Here is an 18725-nt window from a genome sequence, read left to right on the forward strand (position 1 = left end):
TTCAATGATCACATTGCTGAAATCTGCACAAATGGGTTGGTACTTCGCTGACTATGAAAGCTTAAATCGTCGCTGCAGAGACACTTGACTCTGTAATTCTATGTTTTTTTGCGCTGTGAAGGTCCAGCAATGGCGGTCAAATCCAGGGCACGCGGAAAACAGAATAGCGAGGATCATCAAAGCCATAAGAGCAGAATATGGTTGTATCTCACACTTTTTATTCTGCAATATGGTGCACAGCTGCTACTCTCTAAACGCTTTACCGAGAAAGGAGTAACTGTAACTTCTTTTGTACTGATTTGCCAGTGTGCAAAGGTTCTATGTGCTTTGATACTTATGGTAAAAGAAGGTAGCTTGGGCAGACTTAGCAAAGAGTGGACCTTTATAGGTTCATTAACAACTTCAGGCCTTCCAGCAGCTATTTATGCTATGCAGAATAGTTTGTTATAGCTTTCGTATTGAAATCTGGACTCCCTTACCTTTACAATGCTTAATCAAACGAAGCTATTTTTCACTGCACTTTTCATGTTCCTTATTTTGGGGCAGAAGCAGTCACTTCAACAAATTGGAGCCCTAGTTTTATTGATCATTGCTACCTTTCTGCTCAGCATTGGTGAAAGCTTTGGTCATGGTTCCAAAGGAGTTGATTCTGAGCAAGCATTTCTTCTTGGCATTATACCTGTAATAGCGGCATTTATGCTATTGGGTTTAGCATCCTCACTTTGTCAATGGGCATCACAGGTGAAGAAAAGGGAGGCAACGGAGCAACATCAATATTCAATGAAGCCAGCCATTCATGCGCAGAGAATCACCATCATTCAGAGTCAGGAAATTGTGCCAGCAGAGGGCAGACGTGTCAGGCTGCAACAATGCAGAACATGGGTAGAATAGGCTGAATAGGCAGGATTACAGGTGCGTTTTTTTTTTCTATTTGAGACAGTGGATAGAGAACCCAACACAAATCTAGCTGAGAGAGGTCAGTCACACAGTGTGCAACATGAAATAGGCATGCACACAATAATGGCAGTTCTACCAGTAGGAATGCAGAATTGATATTCATAGAGAGGCCACAATTAGTGGCTCAAATTTGAGCAGGGCAAAAATTTGCCTGCAGCTTTGATACCATGTTAAACACATACATGGCAGAAACAAAAGATGAATGATAGGCATGAGTATCTATTATTAACAAATGATATAAATTTATTGTACATTCATATGACCTTTGGTTTCGTATTCCAAGGTCTCTTGCTCTCCCTTAGACTATTCAGCTTCCACACCAACCCTCAGAGGATTAGGTGTCTAACAGGTAGCACTCTTAACAAATGATATAAATTTATAGTACATTCATATGACCTTTGGTTTCGTATTCCAAGGTCTCTTGCACTCCCTTAGACTATTCAGCTTCCACACTAACCCTTAGAGGATTAGGTGTCCAACAGGTAGCACTCTATCTTGGACATGTCAACTTTCTTCCTTGGTCCCTTCGATCTCTTTCCTTTATGTTGAGAAACGTAAGCATTTGATACTCCTTTAGGATTGGCAACCATTGAGATCCTTAATTCTTCCTGACTGCAGGGTTGCATAATTCTTCAAAGGTGGGAGCTACCTTCCAACTGTCGAGACTTGTAGCAAATGCACCCCAAAAGGGTGGCAATCCTAATAGAGTAGTGATCACGAGTTCTTTGTTTGGAACAATTTCATCAATGGCCAAGAGATCATCCCTGATTCTAGCTATCTTCACAAAGAAGGTTGCCACAATGTCTTCTTTAGCCATCTTCGTAGTCCTTAGCTCATTCTTGAAACTTGCTACTTGACCAATGTTCTTAATAGTGAATAACTTCGATAAGGCTTCATATGAATTTTCATACATTTCCTGAGCATGATCGATGTTAGCTATGAATGGGACAGGGTTGTCCTTTATTCCTTCTACCATCAGAGTCATGGCCACTAATTCTGATTCCCTGCATTTCACTTTATCAGCATCACTGAAATCCTCTGTAGGCTTCTTTACTTTTCCTCTGACCAAGTCTAGTACCTTGTTCTTTTCAAGGATTAGGTCAATCCTCTTCTTCTAGGACCTGAAGTTAGAGGCCCCTTCAAGTTTGTTCTCTCCCTTGATTGTGTTAGACACCTTCCTTGAATATAGTAGACTCCTTTCATGAGATAGTCCCTTTGAATGGTTCCTTGTTCAAGTGCTTGAGAGTGCCTTTTTCTTCCTTCTTCACTAAAGCTTTGAAACCATATTAGAAAATCAGAAAGGCAGAAAGATTTTCTTATTCTTGATAATTACTTGTGATGTTTCTTTTTATTACGATTCTTTATATCTTCTTTCCTTTAGTTCATCAAGCAATTACCAAAGCAGCAACACACAAAACAATAGACACTATATGTAGGCACTATGCCAGGGCAAAACTGTAATGTTCCCAATTTTTGTGAGTGCAAAATTCAATAAGGAGTTTTGCCAATTTTTGGCGATATAAATAAAAAGGAGAAAATATTATATTGTGTGAGAAAAGTGGAAATTATTATTTTAATGAAGAATGGTGGCAAAGTAATATTTTATTAGTGGAAGGTGGGGACCACCAAGGGAGAGGGCTAGCAATTATAAATAGAGCTTGGAGGCATCCATTTGGTATCTTTTGATTATTTGACAATTTAACACTAGTTCCGTTGCGCTGCTTAGCCAAGACAACCGTGCTGTTCAGCACAATGAATTTCCAAGCGGGAATTCCATCCTCATTTCAGAATACTTCGAGTGTCTCCCTAGCGAGGCAATTTGGGGAGCTCAATTCAGAGCTTCCATTGGACATCATTGCAGGTGTTTACTCAACAGTGCACATTTCTTGAGCGCAGAGGTATTTTTGTGGAGCACATTGTGGGAGCATGCATGGGTTAAAGGCTCCGAGCTTTTGCAGGGGATTTTCTTACTGTTAGACCGAAGTTTGGACAACGATTTGCTGGGTTGGATTGGAGGTTATTACATGGGTTGATTTTTCTATCATTTGGTAGGGGTGCAGAAGCTCTTTGACCAAGTGTTGTGCAGGGGTTTAAAGAAGTGGAGCTGGGAGAGATAAGGGCTAAAGATAAGAGGTATTTTTCAATGGAGAATTTAGCCGGAGCTGGGAGAGATAAGGGCTAAAAATAGGAGGTATTTTTCAATGGAGAATTTAGCCGGAGCTGGGAGAAATTTTCCGTGGTAGATTTGGGCATAATTCAGTGGTATCAAAACTGTGGGGCGTTTTCTGGTTAGATTGGGCAATTCACACTTGTTGGGGGTCACCGAGGGTTAGTGGATTCAACCCAAACCCTTTCTGGATTTTTGTGGGTTTATTGAGAGGAGTCTCCGACTAATTTTATAGAATTTTCCAGGCGATATTCAGGCCTGAAATCCACATTCTTATAGCAGGGTAAATTGCTAGTTAGTTGAGGAATTTGTATCACTTGGTGGGCTCAGTTTTGGCTTGGAGTTGGGCCAAACCATTTCTGGGTTTTGGGAGAGGAGTTCAAAGCTAAATTTTTAGAGCATTCTGAGGAGTATTCAGCCCTAAGATCAACATTCCAACCAGCAGATAGTAGCAGATTATTTCTGGATAGTGCACAAATCACTTCAGGACCATTTCTACGACTTGGGTTTAGGTCATTTTTACGGGTTTTGCTCAGTTTACATAGCATGCCCAGGTTCCGAAATTTCAGCTCATTTTATGTACTCTCTTATCATAAAATTAATAAAATGGCTCAGTTTGTGTTGTTGGACATTTTGGTGTTTGAATTGGGTATGAGTTCCAGTTTATTTATTGTTCCTAGTCCATTGCTTGGTATTAGCTATTAAATTCCAATTAGGAATATTACCCTTGAGGGGAAAACCTAGTCAAGAAATTCTTCCTTTCAATAGTATGCTTTGAGACTTGTCACCCTAGACCAAGACAAGACCTTCCCTCCACACCAAGTCAGCCTTCCAGAATTTTGACCTCTTTCCAGCAACTTCGACTAGGCAGAGCAGCGTACAACAACTGGCAACTTCCGACTGCAGACAAACTTGGAAGACTTCGATCTCCCAATCCAGAGCACGAAACAGAGAAAGAGAACCACCAAAATTTTGATTTTCCTTTTCTCCTTAGACCTCCCCAAACTCGCATTCACTTCGGCTTCCTGGCAACAAACTTCGCACCTTTTCCCAGCTACAAGAGAACTTCACACTTCTTCCCAGCTACAAGAGAATTTCACACTTTTTCCCAGCTACAATAGAAATTGAACTTGTGTGTGAGAATGATGCTCCAAATGAATTCGATGAGCTTGCTTTTATAGGCTCCATGTGAGGTCGAATAGGGTCCTTAGGCCAACTTGATCTTCTTCTAGGCCGACATGGTGTGGAGGTTACATAATTCATATTTGACTCAATACTTAACCTTTTTACATGATTCAAAAGCCCAAGAAGGGTCTCTTTAAAAGTACAATGATTCTATTGACTCAGAATAAATCCTAGAAGTCCTCAATGGGGACTTTGACCTAAAACATGGTGACCCAAGCATGAAACCCATGCTTTAATAAGTCACAATAATAATAATAAAAATTCTTTTCTTTATTCTTTTGACAAGTACATTACATGATGACTCAAGTACATTAATGAAGACCGAACATAGTTACATTTTCCAACAGGTATATGTTGGAGCCTTTGTGTTTTTTTAGTTGAAGACTTTTGAAGACATAGTCAATCATTTCTATTACAAAGACATCAATCTTTTGTCGCGAGTATTCATAACCTTTGATGATCTATTCACTAATCTCCATTGTAGGAGTAGTTCTCTTTGACAAAGAGAACTATCCTAAGTGGTCTTGGAAGATAAAACACACCCTCATTTTCAATGAGTTGTGGAAAGGGGTTTGTGAAGGAGAAGGAGACAATGCACCTGGAAAGCCCATTTCAGATAAGGAGCTTGCCAGAAAACAAGAACAACAAGGCCTATGCCTTGATTGCAACATCAATAAATGAAGAGGTGAGTCGACATATTTTGCCATTTTCAAATGCCTTTGAAGCTTTAAAGAAGTTGAAGGAATTATATGACTCGCACTCTGAACTTGAAGTTGTTAAATTGATGATCAAGTTGTTTAGTCTTGCGTTGAAAAATGATGACCCTCTTTCCTTAGCATTAGAAGTAAGATCGATTATGCATGACATAAAAGCCATTGGTGTTGAAATAGATATTCCTCTCATAGCTCATGTCAAGGCACTATATTCCACCTACTCACATTATCTTTAGTCATTGCAAGCAAGTTGCAACCTTAAAGAGATTACCTTTGACTCCCTTGAGAAGAAGTTTGCTGAAAGAGAGAAGGATTTTGGAAAGAAGACAACTCCTCAGTCTACTGAAGAAGCTTTGTGCCTTACACAGAAGGAGAAGAATCATGCACAAGATTGTTCTAGAGGAAGAGGTGGCCGAAGAGGAAGGAGGAATTTTAGAGGCAGGGGGGGCGGACAGTTCCAAGGAGAAAAGTCTTATCTTCATTGCATACGATGCAATAGAGATGGACATGATGCTTCCACTTGTAAGTTGCCTTGGGACAAAATTGAGTAGGAAAGAAATGAAGGAAGAGGTAAAACAACCGACAAAGGGAAAGGTAAAGCCCCTGAATCCGCTCACTTGGTTGTGGCACATTTCAACATTGGAGTAACTGAAGAATTATTCAATGCTTAACTTGCTTCATGGAAGGATGATTGGTTGCTTGATTCAGGAGCAACTTGCCACATGAATTTCAGGAAAGATCTTTGAAGAATTCACTGACAATGTTGATGGAGCAATATACGTTGTAGACAAGTCAAAACTCAAGCCATCAGGGCTTGGTACCATCAGGCTCAAACTGCATGGTCTTCCAGACTTTCTTCTGCATGATGTTCTATATCTTCTGGAGTTGAGGAGAAACTACTTGTCTTTGGTCCACATTCGCCAACAAGGACGCTCCATTCATATATTTGATGGCAAGGTTGAGGTCAGAAAAGCATCAGATCACTCACTTGTCATGATGGGGACAGAAGAAGAAAGAATTCTGAAGTTGTAAGGAACCTTTGCTCGTGCACATAACTTTTCATATAGTTCTCACTATGATGAAGTTACATTTAATCGTTGATGGCATGCTAGATTTGGAAACTTGAACTATGACAACCTTCGTTTGTTGAAGAAAAATGGTGTTACTGGTTTGCCTACAATTCCTAGGAAACTTAAGCAATGTGATGTTTGTATCTTAAGAAAACACAACAAACAATGTTTTCATGATTCTCATTCTAGAGCACATAGAAAACTTGAACTCATTCATTCCGATTTATGTGGCCCAATGCCCCAATGCCCGTTCCTTCGAGAAATGGTAATAAATATATGATGACATTTATTGATGACTACACTAGAATGTGTTGGGTTTATTTATTGAAGAACAAATCTTAGCTTTTGAAACATTCAAGAACTTTCATGCATGGATTGAAAATGTTGCACAATCTCATATTGGCTTTATTCACACTGATAATGGAAAAGAATACACTTCAAATGAATTTGAAAACTATCTTCGCCAACATGGGATCAAACATCAAACAACTGTGCCTTATAATCCCCAACAAAACAGAGTAGCTGAAAGAATGAATAGGACAATCTTAAATGGTATGTTCCATGATGTTTTTCAAGAATGTTAAGCTGATGTAGTTCTATGTGCCGTGTATATAAATAATAGGTGTCCATCTAATGCTATAAAAAACAAGACTCCCTATGAAATGTGGTATGGCCACATTCCTTTGGTGAGGCATCTCAGGGTTTTTGGTTCCACCTGTTATGCCTTGATACCTAAGGAACAAAGAAACAAATTCGGTGCAAGGAGTCGCAAATGTATCTTCTTGGGGTACTCAAATACCTCCAAAGCATATCGTCTCTATGATGAAGTTAATAAGAAGTTTATAATATCTAGAGATGTGATCTTTCTTGAATCTTCCAAGACTAACAATGTTGTTGAGTGACAACTTGATCACTTGGATAGATTCAGACATGCAAAGTCTTTTTAAGAATTTGATAATGAGATTCCACATCTTGAAGGGGGGATTCCTATATTGGATCAATCTATGGAATCTTCTTCTGAATCCCTCTCTCCCCCGCATGCCGCTGCAACCACTGGTGACACTTTGAGAGATGTGATTGACAGAATTGGGAGACTAAATCTTGATTTAGCCCCAACTTAGTCAACTGAGCAGCCTAGGCCATCTCAGAAAGGTCCTCCAAAATGGCTGACAAAGACACTTGAAAGTGTACATCCTAATGAGGTTGGAAAGACAAGAACAAGAAGCTCAACTAGACAGAATGGAGGTGATGTAGAAGATTTTGATTCACCGGTTGATATGGATGTTTCTTATGATTATGAACTGAATTTGTCTACAGATTTTGAACCAACTTCCTTCAAAGAAGTTGCTTCTCATGATGAATGGAAAGAAGCGACGCAAAAAGAATATGATGCTTTGATAAAGAATGGCACATGGACGCTGGTTGATCCTCCATCGGGAACCAAACCAATAGGTTGCAAGTGGGTCTTCAAGAACAAGTATAAAGCAGATGACTCACTTGACAAGCACAAAGCCAGGCTTGTGGTAAAAGGTTTTGCACAAAAAGAAGGGGTCGACTATGAGGAGACTTTTGCTCCCACAGCAAAATGGGCTACCATCCGGACACTCTTTGCCTTGGCAACTCAAAACGGTTAGAAAGTCCATCAAATGGATGTAAAAACTGCTTTCTTGAATGGATATCCGAAAGAGAATGTTTTTTGGTCCCAGCCAGAAGGATTTGTTGTGAAGGGCCAAGAACACAAAGTATGCAAGCTTGTAAAATCCTTCTATGGCCTCATGCAAGTAACACGAGCTTGGTACAAGAAGTTAACTAAGCATATTCTGAAACTCAACTTCAAACATTATTATCTTGATGATGCAACTTTGTTTGTCAAGAAAGTTGGCAAAACAGTTGTATATGTTGTGGTGTATGTAGATGATCTTTTGATAACAAGGAACAACGAGAGCTACATTGCATCCATAAAGAAGGAATTGAGGAAAGGTTTTGAAATGACAAATTTTGGCTATGTTCACTACTATCTTGGTATTGAAGTAACTCAACATCCGTAGTTTATATTCGTCTCACAAAAGGAGTACATTGGAGATCTTGTTGAACAGGTTTGGCATGGCTGAGTGCAATCCTTTGACTACTCCAATGGAACAAAACTTAAAGATCACATCCACTGAAGGAAAAGAATTTGAGGATGCAACGAAGTATAGACAACTCATAGGAAGTCTCAACTACTTGATTACTGCCAGACCAAATATTTCATTTGCTGTTGGAATCCTCTGTAGGTTTATGCAAAAGCCTTGTGAGTGTCATTGGTCTGTTGCAAAAAGAGTTCTGAAGTACTTGAAGGGAATTCAAGGCTTTGGACTTAAGTATACACAGGTGGGCGACTTTAGCTTGATAGGATACTTTGATTCAGACTTCGATGGAGATAAAAAAACTGGGGTATCTACTTTAGGTTATGTTATGATTCTTGGATTAGGAACTGTCTCCTAGAGGGCATGAAAACAATCAATTCTAGCAGATTCCACAACTAACGCAGAATATGTGGCAGCAACAAAGGAAATTGTGTGGCTCAGGAAAGTTCTGGAAGATTTGTAGGAGAAACAAGTGCATTCAACTCTTCTCTTGATTGACAACATTTTTGCAATAAGGTTGGCCAAGAACCCAAAGTTCCATGATCGAATGAAGCACATCAATACAAAATACCATCTAATTCGACATCATGTTGAGGCCAAGACAATCCACCTACGCCATTTTTCCACAATTGAGCAGATCACAGACATCTTCACCAAAGCGCTTGAAAGAGAAAAGTTTGAAAGATTCAGAATGATGCTTGGACTCACCAACATCCCTTCAGATTAAGGGGTGGAATGTTGACACCTAATCTTTGGGATTAGGGAAATCCATGTAAATATTGTAAATAGGAAAATAAAAAGAATTGGAAGATGAAGAGACATTGGGAGATGAAACGCAATAGTCTCCCTCTCCATGTATATATTCATGTTCCATTTTAATGCAAAAAACAAGTTCATTCGTGAAGTTACCTCTTGGTCTGACAAAAGACTTAGCCAACACTCTGATTTCTGACTCAAATAAATATTCAACAATCATGCATATTTTTCACACACATTCAACTGTCATTTATGAGCAGAAATCTGAAATACGAATGACTAAGTTTGGAAAATATTTGTAGTGGAACATAACAGTAAACAATCACACCTACAGTTACTTGGGAGCGGGAGCGACATTTTCAAAAGCTCCCAGTTTGGGAGCGAATCTCAAAGCATTTCTTTTTTATATAATATATATATTTTTTTATATTTTGAATGATGAATTAGATATAAAAAACATAGATTGAACCATATAACAACAATCATCTAGAAGTTATAATCTTCATCAACCACGTCCACAACTTAGTTACATAGTAGCATACAACATATTGAGTCTCATGATTCATCAATATTAAAGTTTCAAGCTTTCAAAATTCAATATATAACATTTATCATCATTGATCACCAAAGTTGTACTTGTAAGCTAAGTGTAACAATTACAACAAATAATATCTAACATGAAATGAAATGTTATAAAATGAAATGAAATGAAACTACTTTCAACTTTCATGAAGCATCATATTAAATGAAATGGTATAAAATGAAATGAAATGAAACTACTTTCAACTTTCATGAAGCATCATATTCATAATTCATTACTAATGAGTTATAATTGCCAACTTCAAACTTAAATTGTCATATATTGTTTAAAAAATTATCATAATAAATATGAAAGAGTCAATAGTTATAAAAACTACTAGAAACTATGAAAAGACAAGTAAATCTATTATCTATTTCTTATGCTTGGGCCTCTAGCCACCACGAGAAATGTCTAATTTTTTAGTCTTGTTGGAAAATCAGGATCTTTGTCATTAATATCACCCTCTAAGCATTAATATCCAGAGGTATCTTTGTCATTACCTCTGGATCTGTATAGGGACCTTTGTCATTAATATCACCCTCTAAGCATTAACATGAGATAGAAAAAGCATAGCATGTCAAGTCAAGATTTTGTTTGAGTGGATCGTACATTTTTAGGAGGGTCATGATAGAGGAGTTCGACAACCAATGTCACTAACATCAAGGTGCATAGAGGGATTGGTGCTCTTGATTAAATACGAGTTCCATACCCTAATACATGACAAAATTCAATGGAAACATTGCAATCCCCCAATGTTGAAATCCTGAAAAACTGATAAGTTTGCTGGATTTTGAATGAAATCTAAAATTCTACTTTCTCCATATGAAATCCACTGAGGTCGGAACCACTCTCAAACATCCCGAGTCATTTCATGGTAATGTTAAAAATTTAAGTAAAAAGATGAAAATGAAGATTACGGAGAATGTCACTTTTACTTTAAGTATTTACCATGAATTGCATATCAATACTAGGGCGATAGGCTTGATCATTAGGTTGCCCCACTCAAAACATATTTGTTTATTTGAAAAAAAATTGCATTTGGAATATTACTGGAAAAGTCACTTCTCTAACTTTATAAAATATTAAAATCACTTTATAAAGTCAAGTACCTAGAAGTGAAATTTGCTAGGTCACTTCTGCATGCTAGGCATTGCCAGTGCAAAATTGCCTTTGAGATACCAAAATCTAACACTCCTTAGCAAGAGAGGTACTTCTAGCATCCCCACCACTAGAATCTGTCTCCATGCTCGTCTCAATACCTGTAGCTACTCCCTTTGGCCTTGAAGCATGTCTTGCTCTACCTGACTTGAAACTTGAGCTGAAAGCCTGTCACAATCAATCATGCTCTAAGGAGTCCTATCACACTCTTGAGCATCTATTGATGTCATATCATACCAACTGAGTCTCCTGGTAGTACTTGAACAATCACTCTTCCTAGTCGCTTGGACCCTATTAGTAACTGACATTGATCCTATATCCAATATGCCCTTGGATACACCCATAGGCTGTCCTAACAACTTGTATGATTGCCCCTGTGTAATGCCAAGCACTACTGCTGCATCCAAGGTCACTCCTTCTGAATATAGTAGCACTTGGCCATCCGGAAACAAAACTTTATATCCATCATCCTCCAAGGCTAATACTTATAGCACATGTACCATTAGCCTTGGAACAAATAACATCCTCCTCACCTTCAAAAATCCCTGACTCTAGCTGGAATCTAACACATCCAACCCCCTTTACTACATCCGTTGTGGTACCTCCACAACTCACATGGCAGTCTAAGCCTATCTCTAAAATATTGGGAAACCCTGACCTCATCCCTGTCATGTGACTGGATGCTCTAATGTCCACTAGGCATAACCCACTGTCCTCATACAGAATAGTACCACTATTTGAAATACATGCAATAAGAGAAAATTCTCTCAAATTTCTCAACAAAGTCATCAATCTTAGTTGATGGTACTACTGCTGCCGGGGCGTCTTTCTTCTTCTTTGAATGCATAATTGCTTGATGACACAAGTAATTGAAGTAAATACTAAAAAGAAACATAGATAACAGTAACAAGTAATTATCATAATTAGAAATTCTAGCTTGCAAACGAATTTCAGCAGCAGGGATGGCAGAAAATTAACAGAGATGGCAAGCAGAGGAGGAGTTACATTGAGTGGGGTAGAGGCGCTACTTGGCTCTGATACCATGTCAGGCCAGGATGGGCAACTTCTGGGATTGCTTTTTCAATTAATGTGCAAGTCGATATATACAATGGTGTGATGCTTTGTATCATTTTCCAAGGGTCTCTTCATCCTTTCATTCTCCTACTTTATTTATTTACAATTTAATTTATAAGACAAATATCCTGAAGGATTACGTCCGACAAAAATGTTGTTGTTATATAATCTGAGCCAAGAGTGAAAGAAGACTTGGACAAATGCCTCATTTGCAAACACTCCACACTATAAAGCAGAGGCCTCTTTTGCTGCTTGCTTCTCCCATAAGAAATTCTATAAAGAATTGTTCATTGTCTTTTCAGCAGAAACCTATGGGAAAACACAAGGTAAATAGACGACATATCCAATTGGTAGGAATCTATTTATGATGGCAAGGTGTTTGTCTAAATGAAGGTCTTACATTCTATCAACTAGCAAGCTCAATAGTCAACCACTGACATTGCTTTCCCATTTTTAGGAAGCAACTCTAGATAATTTTCATGTTTGGCAGTAATAGCTATCTCTGTTCCTGGCTTAGAAAAGCACTTGTTTTATCAACAAAGGCACTGTAGAGTTCCTTTCACTAGTCCCTGCATTAACTTTGGTGGTAGGGCTAGATCTTGTGCAAAAATGGACATTGAGTAGCTAGGTACCGCTATCTATCAATATGGTGCTAATCTCTCCTTGCATACAGTTAGGTTGGGTGCCAAAGGAGAGCTATCCCCTCTAGTAAATATCCAAGGCTCCCTGCAGCTATTGCTATAATATATAGAGTGCCAATGGATAGCCTTGTATGATAGATGCTGAGTATTATAGAGGAATGACATCAGAAAGATTGCTGTTAACATGCACCATAGCTGAGGCATTAGAGAGATGGTCTTGTAAGGCCAACCAATCAGCATATTTGTAAGTCCGAGTCAATTCTGTCACACGTTTTATGAAAACAACTTTGAGCAGGAACGTCTTCTGGCCCCTTTCCTTGCCCCACTGAATGCTCTTCTATGCTGTAAGAAGGTAATCCAGGAATAATCTTCCCTTAATTATTCCTGTTTGCTCTTGCATTACTGCTATTAATATTAACATTATTATGATGTTTACCCTGAAGATTTAGATACACAACATGAACACATGATAATGTCGAATGCTCTACAGTATATTCAGTATCTGGTGACATGGTTTGGCAAACACGGGAATATTTTATTTAAAAGTTTAAAACGTTAAATCCGTCTAACTTGTATCTTCCACAGAGTAACTGTCTTATCTGCTCTGGCTTGTTGGATCTGTGTGAAGGTTGCATTCATCATAATTTTTTTGGATATATTATGTAAGTACTTAAGTTTCTTGGAGGATATTGGATGTGTTTTTCAGTGAAATGGAATTTTGTCTCCGTGTGGTATAAACCAGAAGACATGAAATGTTTTATTCGCATCTAAGGGGCCTAATATTTTCTTTTCAACACTTCTGATTGTTTGGAGAAGTTGGTCTTATTCAGGATGTTGCAATTGCTATCAAAAGAGGTAGTATGGATTGGGAAAGAGCTCTGCGTTGTCTAAGGCATGCTTTGCATACAATGCCATCTCCTGATTGGTGGAGACGGGTCCTGGTTATAGCTCCATGCTATAGACAACATGTTCAGCAGCAATTGTCAGTTCATGGCATTGTCTTTTCATCTGAAATGATCTGTGAAGCTGCAATTGATCGTATCATGGAACTTATGCAGCCTCTGAGTACAGGTAATCATTAATACCATATTTAGACCAGGCTTTTTAGGTTTGAGAAGAATTACAGGTAGAAAATTATGTTTTTGACAGATTCATGTTGTCTGATACAGACAAAAAATACTGACTTTTGCTGGGCTCACCAACAGCTGTCTTCTGTGTAAACATTTACTTTATGTATCATGAAAGCATGTCTATACATGTTTCTTTGTCAATTTACTAACTTTCTGGTGCTTTCTTCTTCATAGAGTATTCTAAATATCGTTGAAATCTTTTAAATGTTTTCCTCTGAAGTACTTGATATGCTTATAGTTGCTATTCTCTTCTCATTTTAGGGCCTTATCTTCTATTGGATGTACTTTTTCTTTTCACTAATGTTGTAAGAGCAGGCTTTGTCTTGACTCTCTCCTCCAAGAGTTGTGCTGGTAGTTTCCATAATGATTCTTTATAAGTGAATATACTGTGATTGGGAAAATTCTTCCCTGTTCATTTTTTCATTTAGAATACTACGTTGAGCTTGCTAAAATTCAGTGTGGATCTAAACCGGCTTTTATAACGATGTTCATATAGTTTAGCTACTAAGTACATGTGTACTTTTGAACATCATAGGAATGAGATCTGATGCTTATAGTGGTAGACAAGTAAAAGTATATTTAGACAATGTTATGAATTTGGTCCCTAATGTTTAGGACCGTTAGTGTTGGAAGAGTTCTTGTTATTGATGTCAAAGGAGACACCATCTTGAGAAGATTATTGCATAGGCTTGTAGAGGATTTCAAGCCGTTTCCCACTAGTATTTGTTGAAGTGATTTTGAAATTTTATGTTGCGGACCAAAATGTTATTTTTCCTAATGTAGGCCTACATGAAGTCAGGTCGACCCCTCTCCAATGTAGATGTCTTTTCTAATTATGGTCAAACGAGTATAAATAGAAGCAATACATCCTCATTTCATCAATTCACTCGGTCAAGCAAAGAAGACGTTTGATCTGAGGTGAAGAGTTCACAACTCGTGAACTAAGGAGTAGTTCAAGAAGGCAAAACAAGGAATCAAGGAGTTTTCTTTTGGCTGATATTTTCTGTGTTTCTTTTGACATTCGTCTGGAACAGTGGTTATATTTCTCTGTGATTCGTTTTTTGGAGCAGTCTATATATTTTTCTGAGCCAGACTTAAGCTCTTCTATGGTTTGACCAGACCTTGGACTTCGACCCTTCTGTGCTCGGCCCTGAGGCTAATACAAGACTTCAGATTTCCCCCCCCTAGGGAGACTTGCAGCAAGAATAGGCCTGCAACTTTGGCCCTGTTGAGACCTGCGGCAAGGTAGACACACCTGCAACTTTCAGTTCTGTAAAAGACCCGTGTCAAGACAATTTCAGCCCTGTAATAGGGCACAGACCTCGCTCCTTTCTGCGGAGCAGAACCTCAGTCTTCGGCCTTCTCTGTGGAGCAGAATCTCACGCTTGTCTCGGCCTGTGGAAGGACATTCAGACCTATAATATTAGCCCCTGATCTCTGCCAATCTTTGTAGTGTATTTGGAGCAGACTTATATAGAGTTTGACTTGGGAAGGACCAGTGTTTTTGTGCTTGTTGGATCAAACCTATCGAGCAAATCTACTTGGTTTTGGATCAGGTTTTCGAAACTCCTAGGAACAGGCCTCAATCCTCACCGTGGGAGCAGCACATTGGCCCTATTTTGAAGCAAATCTCAACCTCTTCTTTAGTAGATCTTGATCATTCTTGGAACAAACTTGGGGAGCAAGTTTTTGGCTTGTTTGAAAGCAGACTTTGGTCCTTCTTGTAGCAGGCATTTTAGCTAGCCTCGACCTCTTGAAGAAGACATTCTCGAGACATCCTTGGAGCATCATGTTAAAGCATTGGGGAAACCTTATTGAAGACATCCTTAGAGCAGCCTTGTTGAAGCATTATTGAAGCCTATTGAAGACATCCTTTGGAGCAGCCTTGTTGAAGCATTATTGAAGGCAATCTTGAAGCATTTGTTGAAGACATTTTGGAACCCCTTTATGAAGTAAGTATTTCTTGTAAAATTTTGATTTGACCAAGTTGGAGCTTGGAGTTGAAAGGATTGGAGTCCTGATTTTTGACCAAGTTGGAGCTTGGAAGTTGTTGTGGGGATTGGAGTCCTCATTTTGACCAAGTAGGAGCTTGGATCTGTTGAAGGTTGGAGCCTTGAAAAATTCAAAGATATTATTGTACATGTTGGAGCCTGATTTGTTGTAGAAGAGGATGGGAATCCTCACTATTTTGACCAATAAAATTAATTTTATTTTATCTCGTGTTCTGGTATATTTTGTGATAAAAATCTTAATTGACATAAGATAACAATTGCAACACTGATTCACCCCCCCTCTCAATATTTCTAACAGTTAGTGCAATTTGTATCGACCACAACTAATTATGGTGTTTGTGTTATGATACACATACACACAAACACCATATATTTTTGGATGATTTTATGATTTGTTTATGTAATCCTTGCTCAGGGCTTATGCTAATCTTCTCTGTATTGTTCCAATTTTATCTGTTGTCTTTGAAGAGACTACAAACACTGTATATATATATATATATATATATATGCACCTGCTTTTCTTTTTTCCTTACAATTATTTTTTTTGGTAGTTGCTTATTGAAGTGATGTGTAGCATGTTGTAACTGAAGGAAGCAATGATTGAATAAGTATAAGGTGTTTAAGGCTTTAAATAATTAGTTTATCCATATTTAAAATCAACTTGCATTGTGGGTTGCATGGTTTATATGGGAAATAGTTGTGTAATGTCCCAAATAGGGATTTGAATAGTAGATACCAGAAATAAATTGAACAACAAAATAAACGTAAATAGACACACAACCAGCAAATAATACACAAATAAATGTCGATAAAATCATTGAGCCATTTTATTGGTCCACCGAAAAGAGTACATCAACATAAAGGAATAGTGGGATGCGATCTTGCTAAGCAAGCAGAGCAAAACCCAAAAAGATCTCTGACCCAACTTATAAATGGCTCTGCAATGATGTAGATGGCTTAGTGAGAAGACTGTTGCAAACTGGCTATGAGAAAACTGCTCTTTGCAAATTCTATTGAAGCACTGTGAGATTTCTGAGTGAAATCTCCTCAAGAGTATTGGGTTTTCGTCCAACACCCACTAGACGCTCGAGGGTTTCCGTCCCGGGGCTACCCATGAAGTAGAGAATCGAGTTCTCAACCTCTCATATAAGAAGTAATATCGAATCCAAGATCTCCTCCAGTGGTCTCCTCCTCTTTTATAGATCTGATGGACCCCTCTAGAACCGCCTATTTTATTCTTGTTTTAATCATTGAGCACTTTTGCCTCTTTTATTTCAATTAAAATGTTCTTTTTAATGCGGGAAAAGGGTAAATTGGCCACCATGTCTCCTCAAGTCACTGGAACTCACATCTAACCATTCCATCTTGTATATCTTCTCATTCCGGTTCCAACGAGCTATTATACTAAGGTATTTTGTCAAGTATTCCTCTTGGAATGCCATCTTAAGTGTAATTAATTGAGTCAGGCCCAATAATAACTCTGTCTTTTGAAATTTGTCAGAAAGCATTGGAATGAAAGGCAATCTGTGCGGATGCTGGAATATACAAAGCGAGTGCCATTGCACCACATAGAAACTCGTCAAAACCCCTCCTAAAGCCCTTGGGCCTGCTAATGACACCAACCTGCACTTGTGACCTATTTCCCCCCAACTTTGAAAGTCCATCCTAACCTTGTCATGAGGAACACTAGGAAAAGGAACATTACAAATCCTCCCGCCCCAAGATTGCTTGCCCTCAAGCAATCCAAGCTTGTGGACCAATCTAGTGGCTCAACGCAACTGAGACCCAATGCCTAGATCCCATATGAACCACTGGGTGATGCTCTGCCTCTGTGTCAACCCACCATGAACAGACCCCTTAATGGTCGGATCCCAAACCAATCTCTGACAAAACTTGTCATCAACAAAGCCCCCTGGATCCCAATGCCACCAAGAACAAGTATCAAGGCTCCATGGCTCCTGCTGTGCCATAACTCCAACCATGAGTGTTGCTCCAGCCATCGCGTATCAACTCATCACCTCTCTCCAATCCAACCCTTGGCATAGATCAAGGTCAATCTCACCATACTGTTGTTGTGCTGAAGTATTGATGAGTGGCCAACCTACATCCTACTATCAATTGAAGCATGTAGCATCCTTCAACTCTAAGGGCTCCTGCAGTACAATGCTTCTCACTAAAAATGATATTCCATCAATAGGGAACCAACTCATGATCTCTCGCCAATCCAATGCATGGACACCTGTGTAAGGAACAAGTCTATTAGGCTGATATGGGTCCTTGCTCAACTGATGATGCTCTATTTGGTCAATCAACCAAATATGTCTAAGGAAACCTGCCCCTCTCTCTATGTACTCCTGGAGAGGGTTGCTGCCTGAAAATGCTGTAGCCTTGTTGGCTGCCACTACAACTGTTTGCACCCGATCAATGGGTAGGCCCAAAGATGGATGCACTGCCATCTCCCTCGTCTGATAGGAAACTCCACTTTCCTCCACTCCACTAATCTCCTGGAAAATTGTCCTGTCAGACTCCAACACCGCTCGAGGACAAGTGTCTGTAAATATTGCCATCTTGCTAGCTGTCTGTATGTCTGTCTGCTCCTCATCAATTGTTGACCCCAAGGGTGACTGCTCATCCTCCCCCATCATGGTCTCAACATGAACCTCCAACTAGCTCTCCCCAAAAGGCTCATCATGCATACTGTGCGCATCATACTCTTCAGCTGAGTCATGCTCCACCATATGTTGCTCATGCTGAATCATCGCTGGTGACTCATCATCCTGAATGTATCTCATAGGGTCCACTGACTGCTCATATAAATCTAGCTTGTTGTCAACAACTCTACATGACTCATGCTCCTCGGAGGTATCCTCATATGAACCCATGGACTTGTCCAAAGAAGAATCCTTACCTTGAAGGTTAGAAGGAATCTCCACCTGCTCTACCTCTGTCATCTCCTCAATGTCCCTCAAGCATGAGTGGTCAGGTCCCCAAGGTCTCCTGTAGATGAAGCAAAGTCCCTTCCTCCTCAGCTCATTCTTAGTACATGATCCACCAAACCTGAGCGACTCCTCTCTGGTCAATTGTCTTCTGAACAACCCAATGTTCTGCTCAACCAACCTTTCGGCTAGTTCATAAGCAACAATTGAGACCAGTTGT

The 18725-nt window shown here is 39.1% G+C and overlaps 1 protein-coding gene, 1 non-coding gene and 1 pseudogene across 2 annotated transcripts in view; 2 read left to right on the plus strand and 1 right to left on the minus strand.

The window, feature by feature from the left end:
* The window catches only part of LOC149224256 (mediator of RNA polymerase II transcription subunit), a 428548-nt gene that overhangs the window by 56772 nt on the left and 353051 nt on the right, over positions 1 to 18725 (plus strand). The window contains 1 exon segment of the mRNA XM_089386058.1: positions 13258 to 13498. Coding sequence (XP_089242184.1) covers positions 13258 to 13498 — 241 coding nt within the window.
* Positions 130 to 891, plus strand: LOC149224257 (UDP-N-acetylglucosamine transporter ROCK1 pseudogene; annotated as a pseudogene).
* LOC149224258 (U6 spliceosomal RNA) lies at positions 15939 to 16041 on the minus strand. Its single transcript, XR_016249796.1, has one exon. It is a non-coding gene; the product is annotated as a U6 spliceosomal RNA (small nuclear RNA).

The sequence above is a fragment of the Pinus tabuliformis genome, chromosome Q (assembly GCF_031772625.1).
Source record: "Pinus tabuliformis cultivar Carrire ecotype Pingquan chromosome Q, CPIR1, whole genome shotgun sequence".
In the NCBI taxonomy this organism is placed as follows: domain Eukaryota; kingdom Viridiplantae; phylum Streptophyta; class Pinopsida; order Pinales; family Pinaceae; genus Pinus; species Pinus tabuliformis.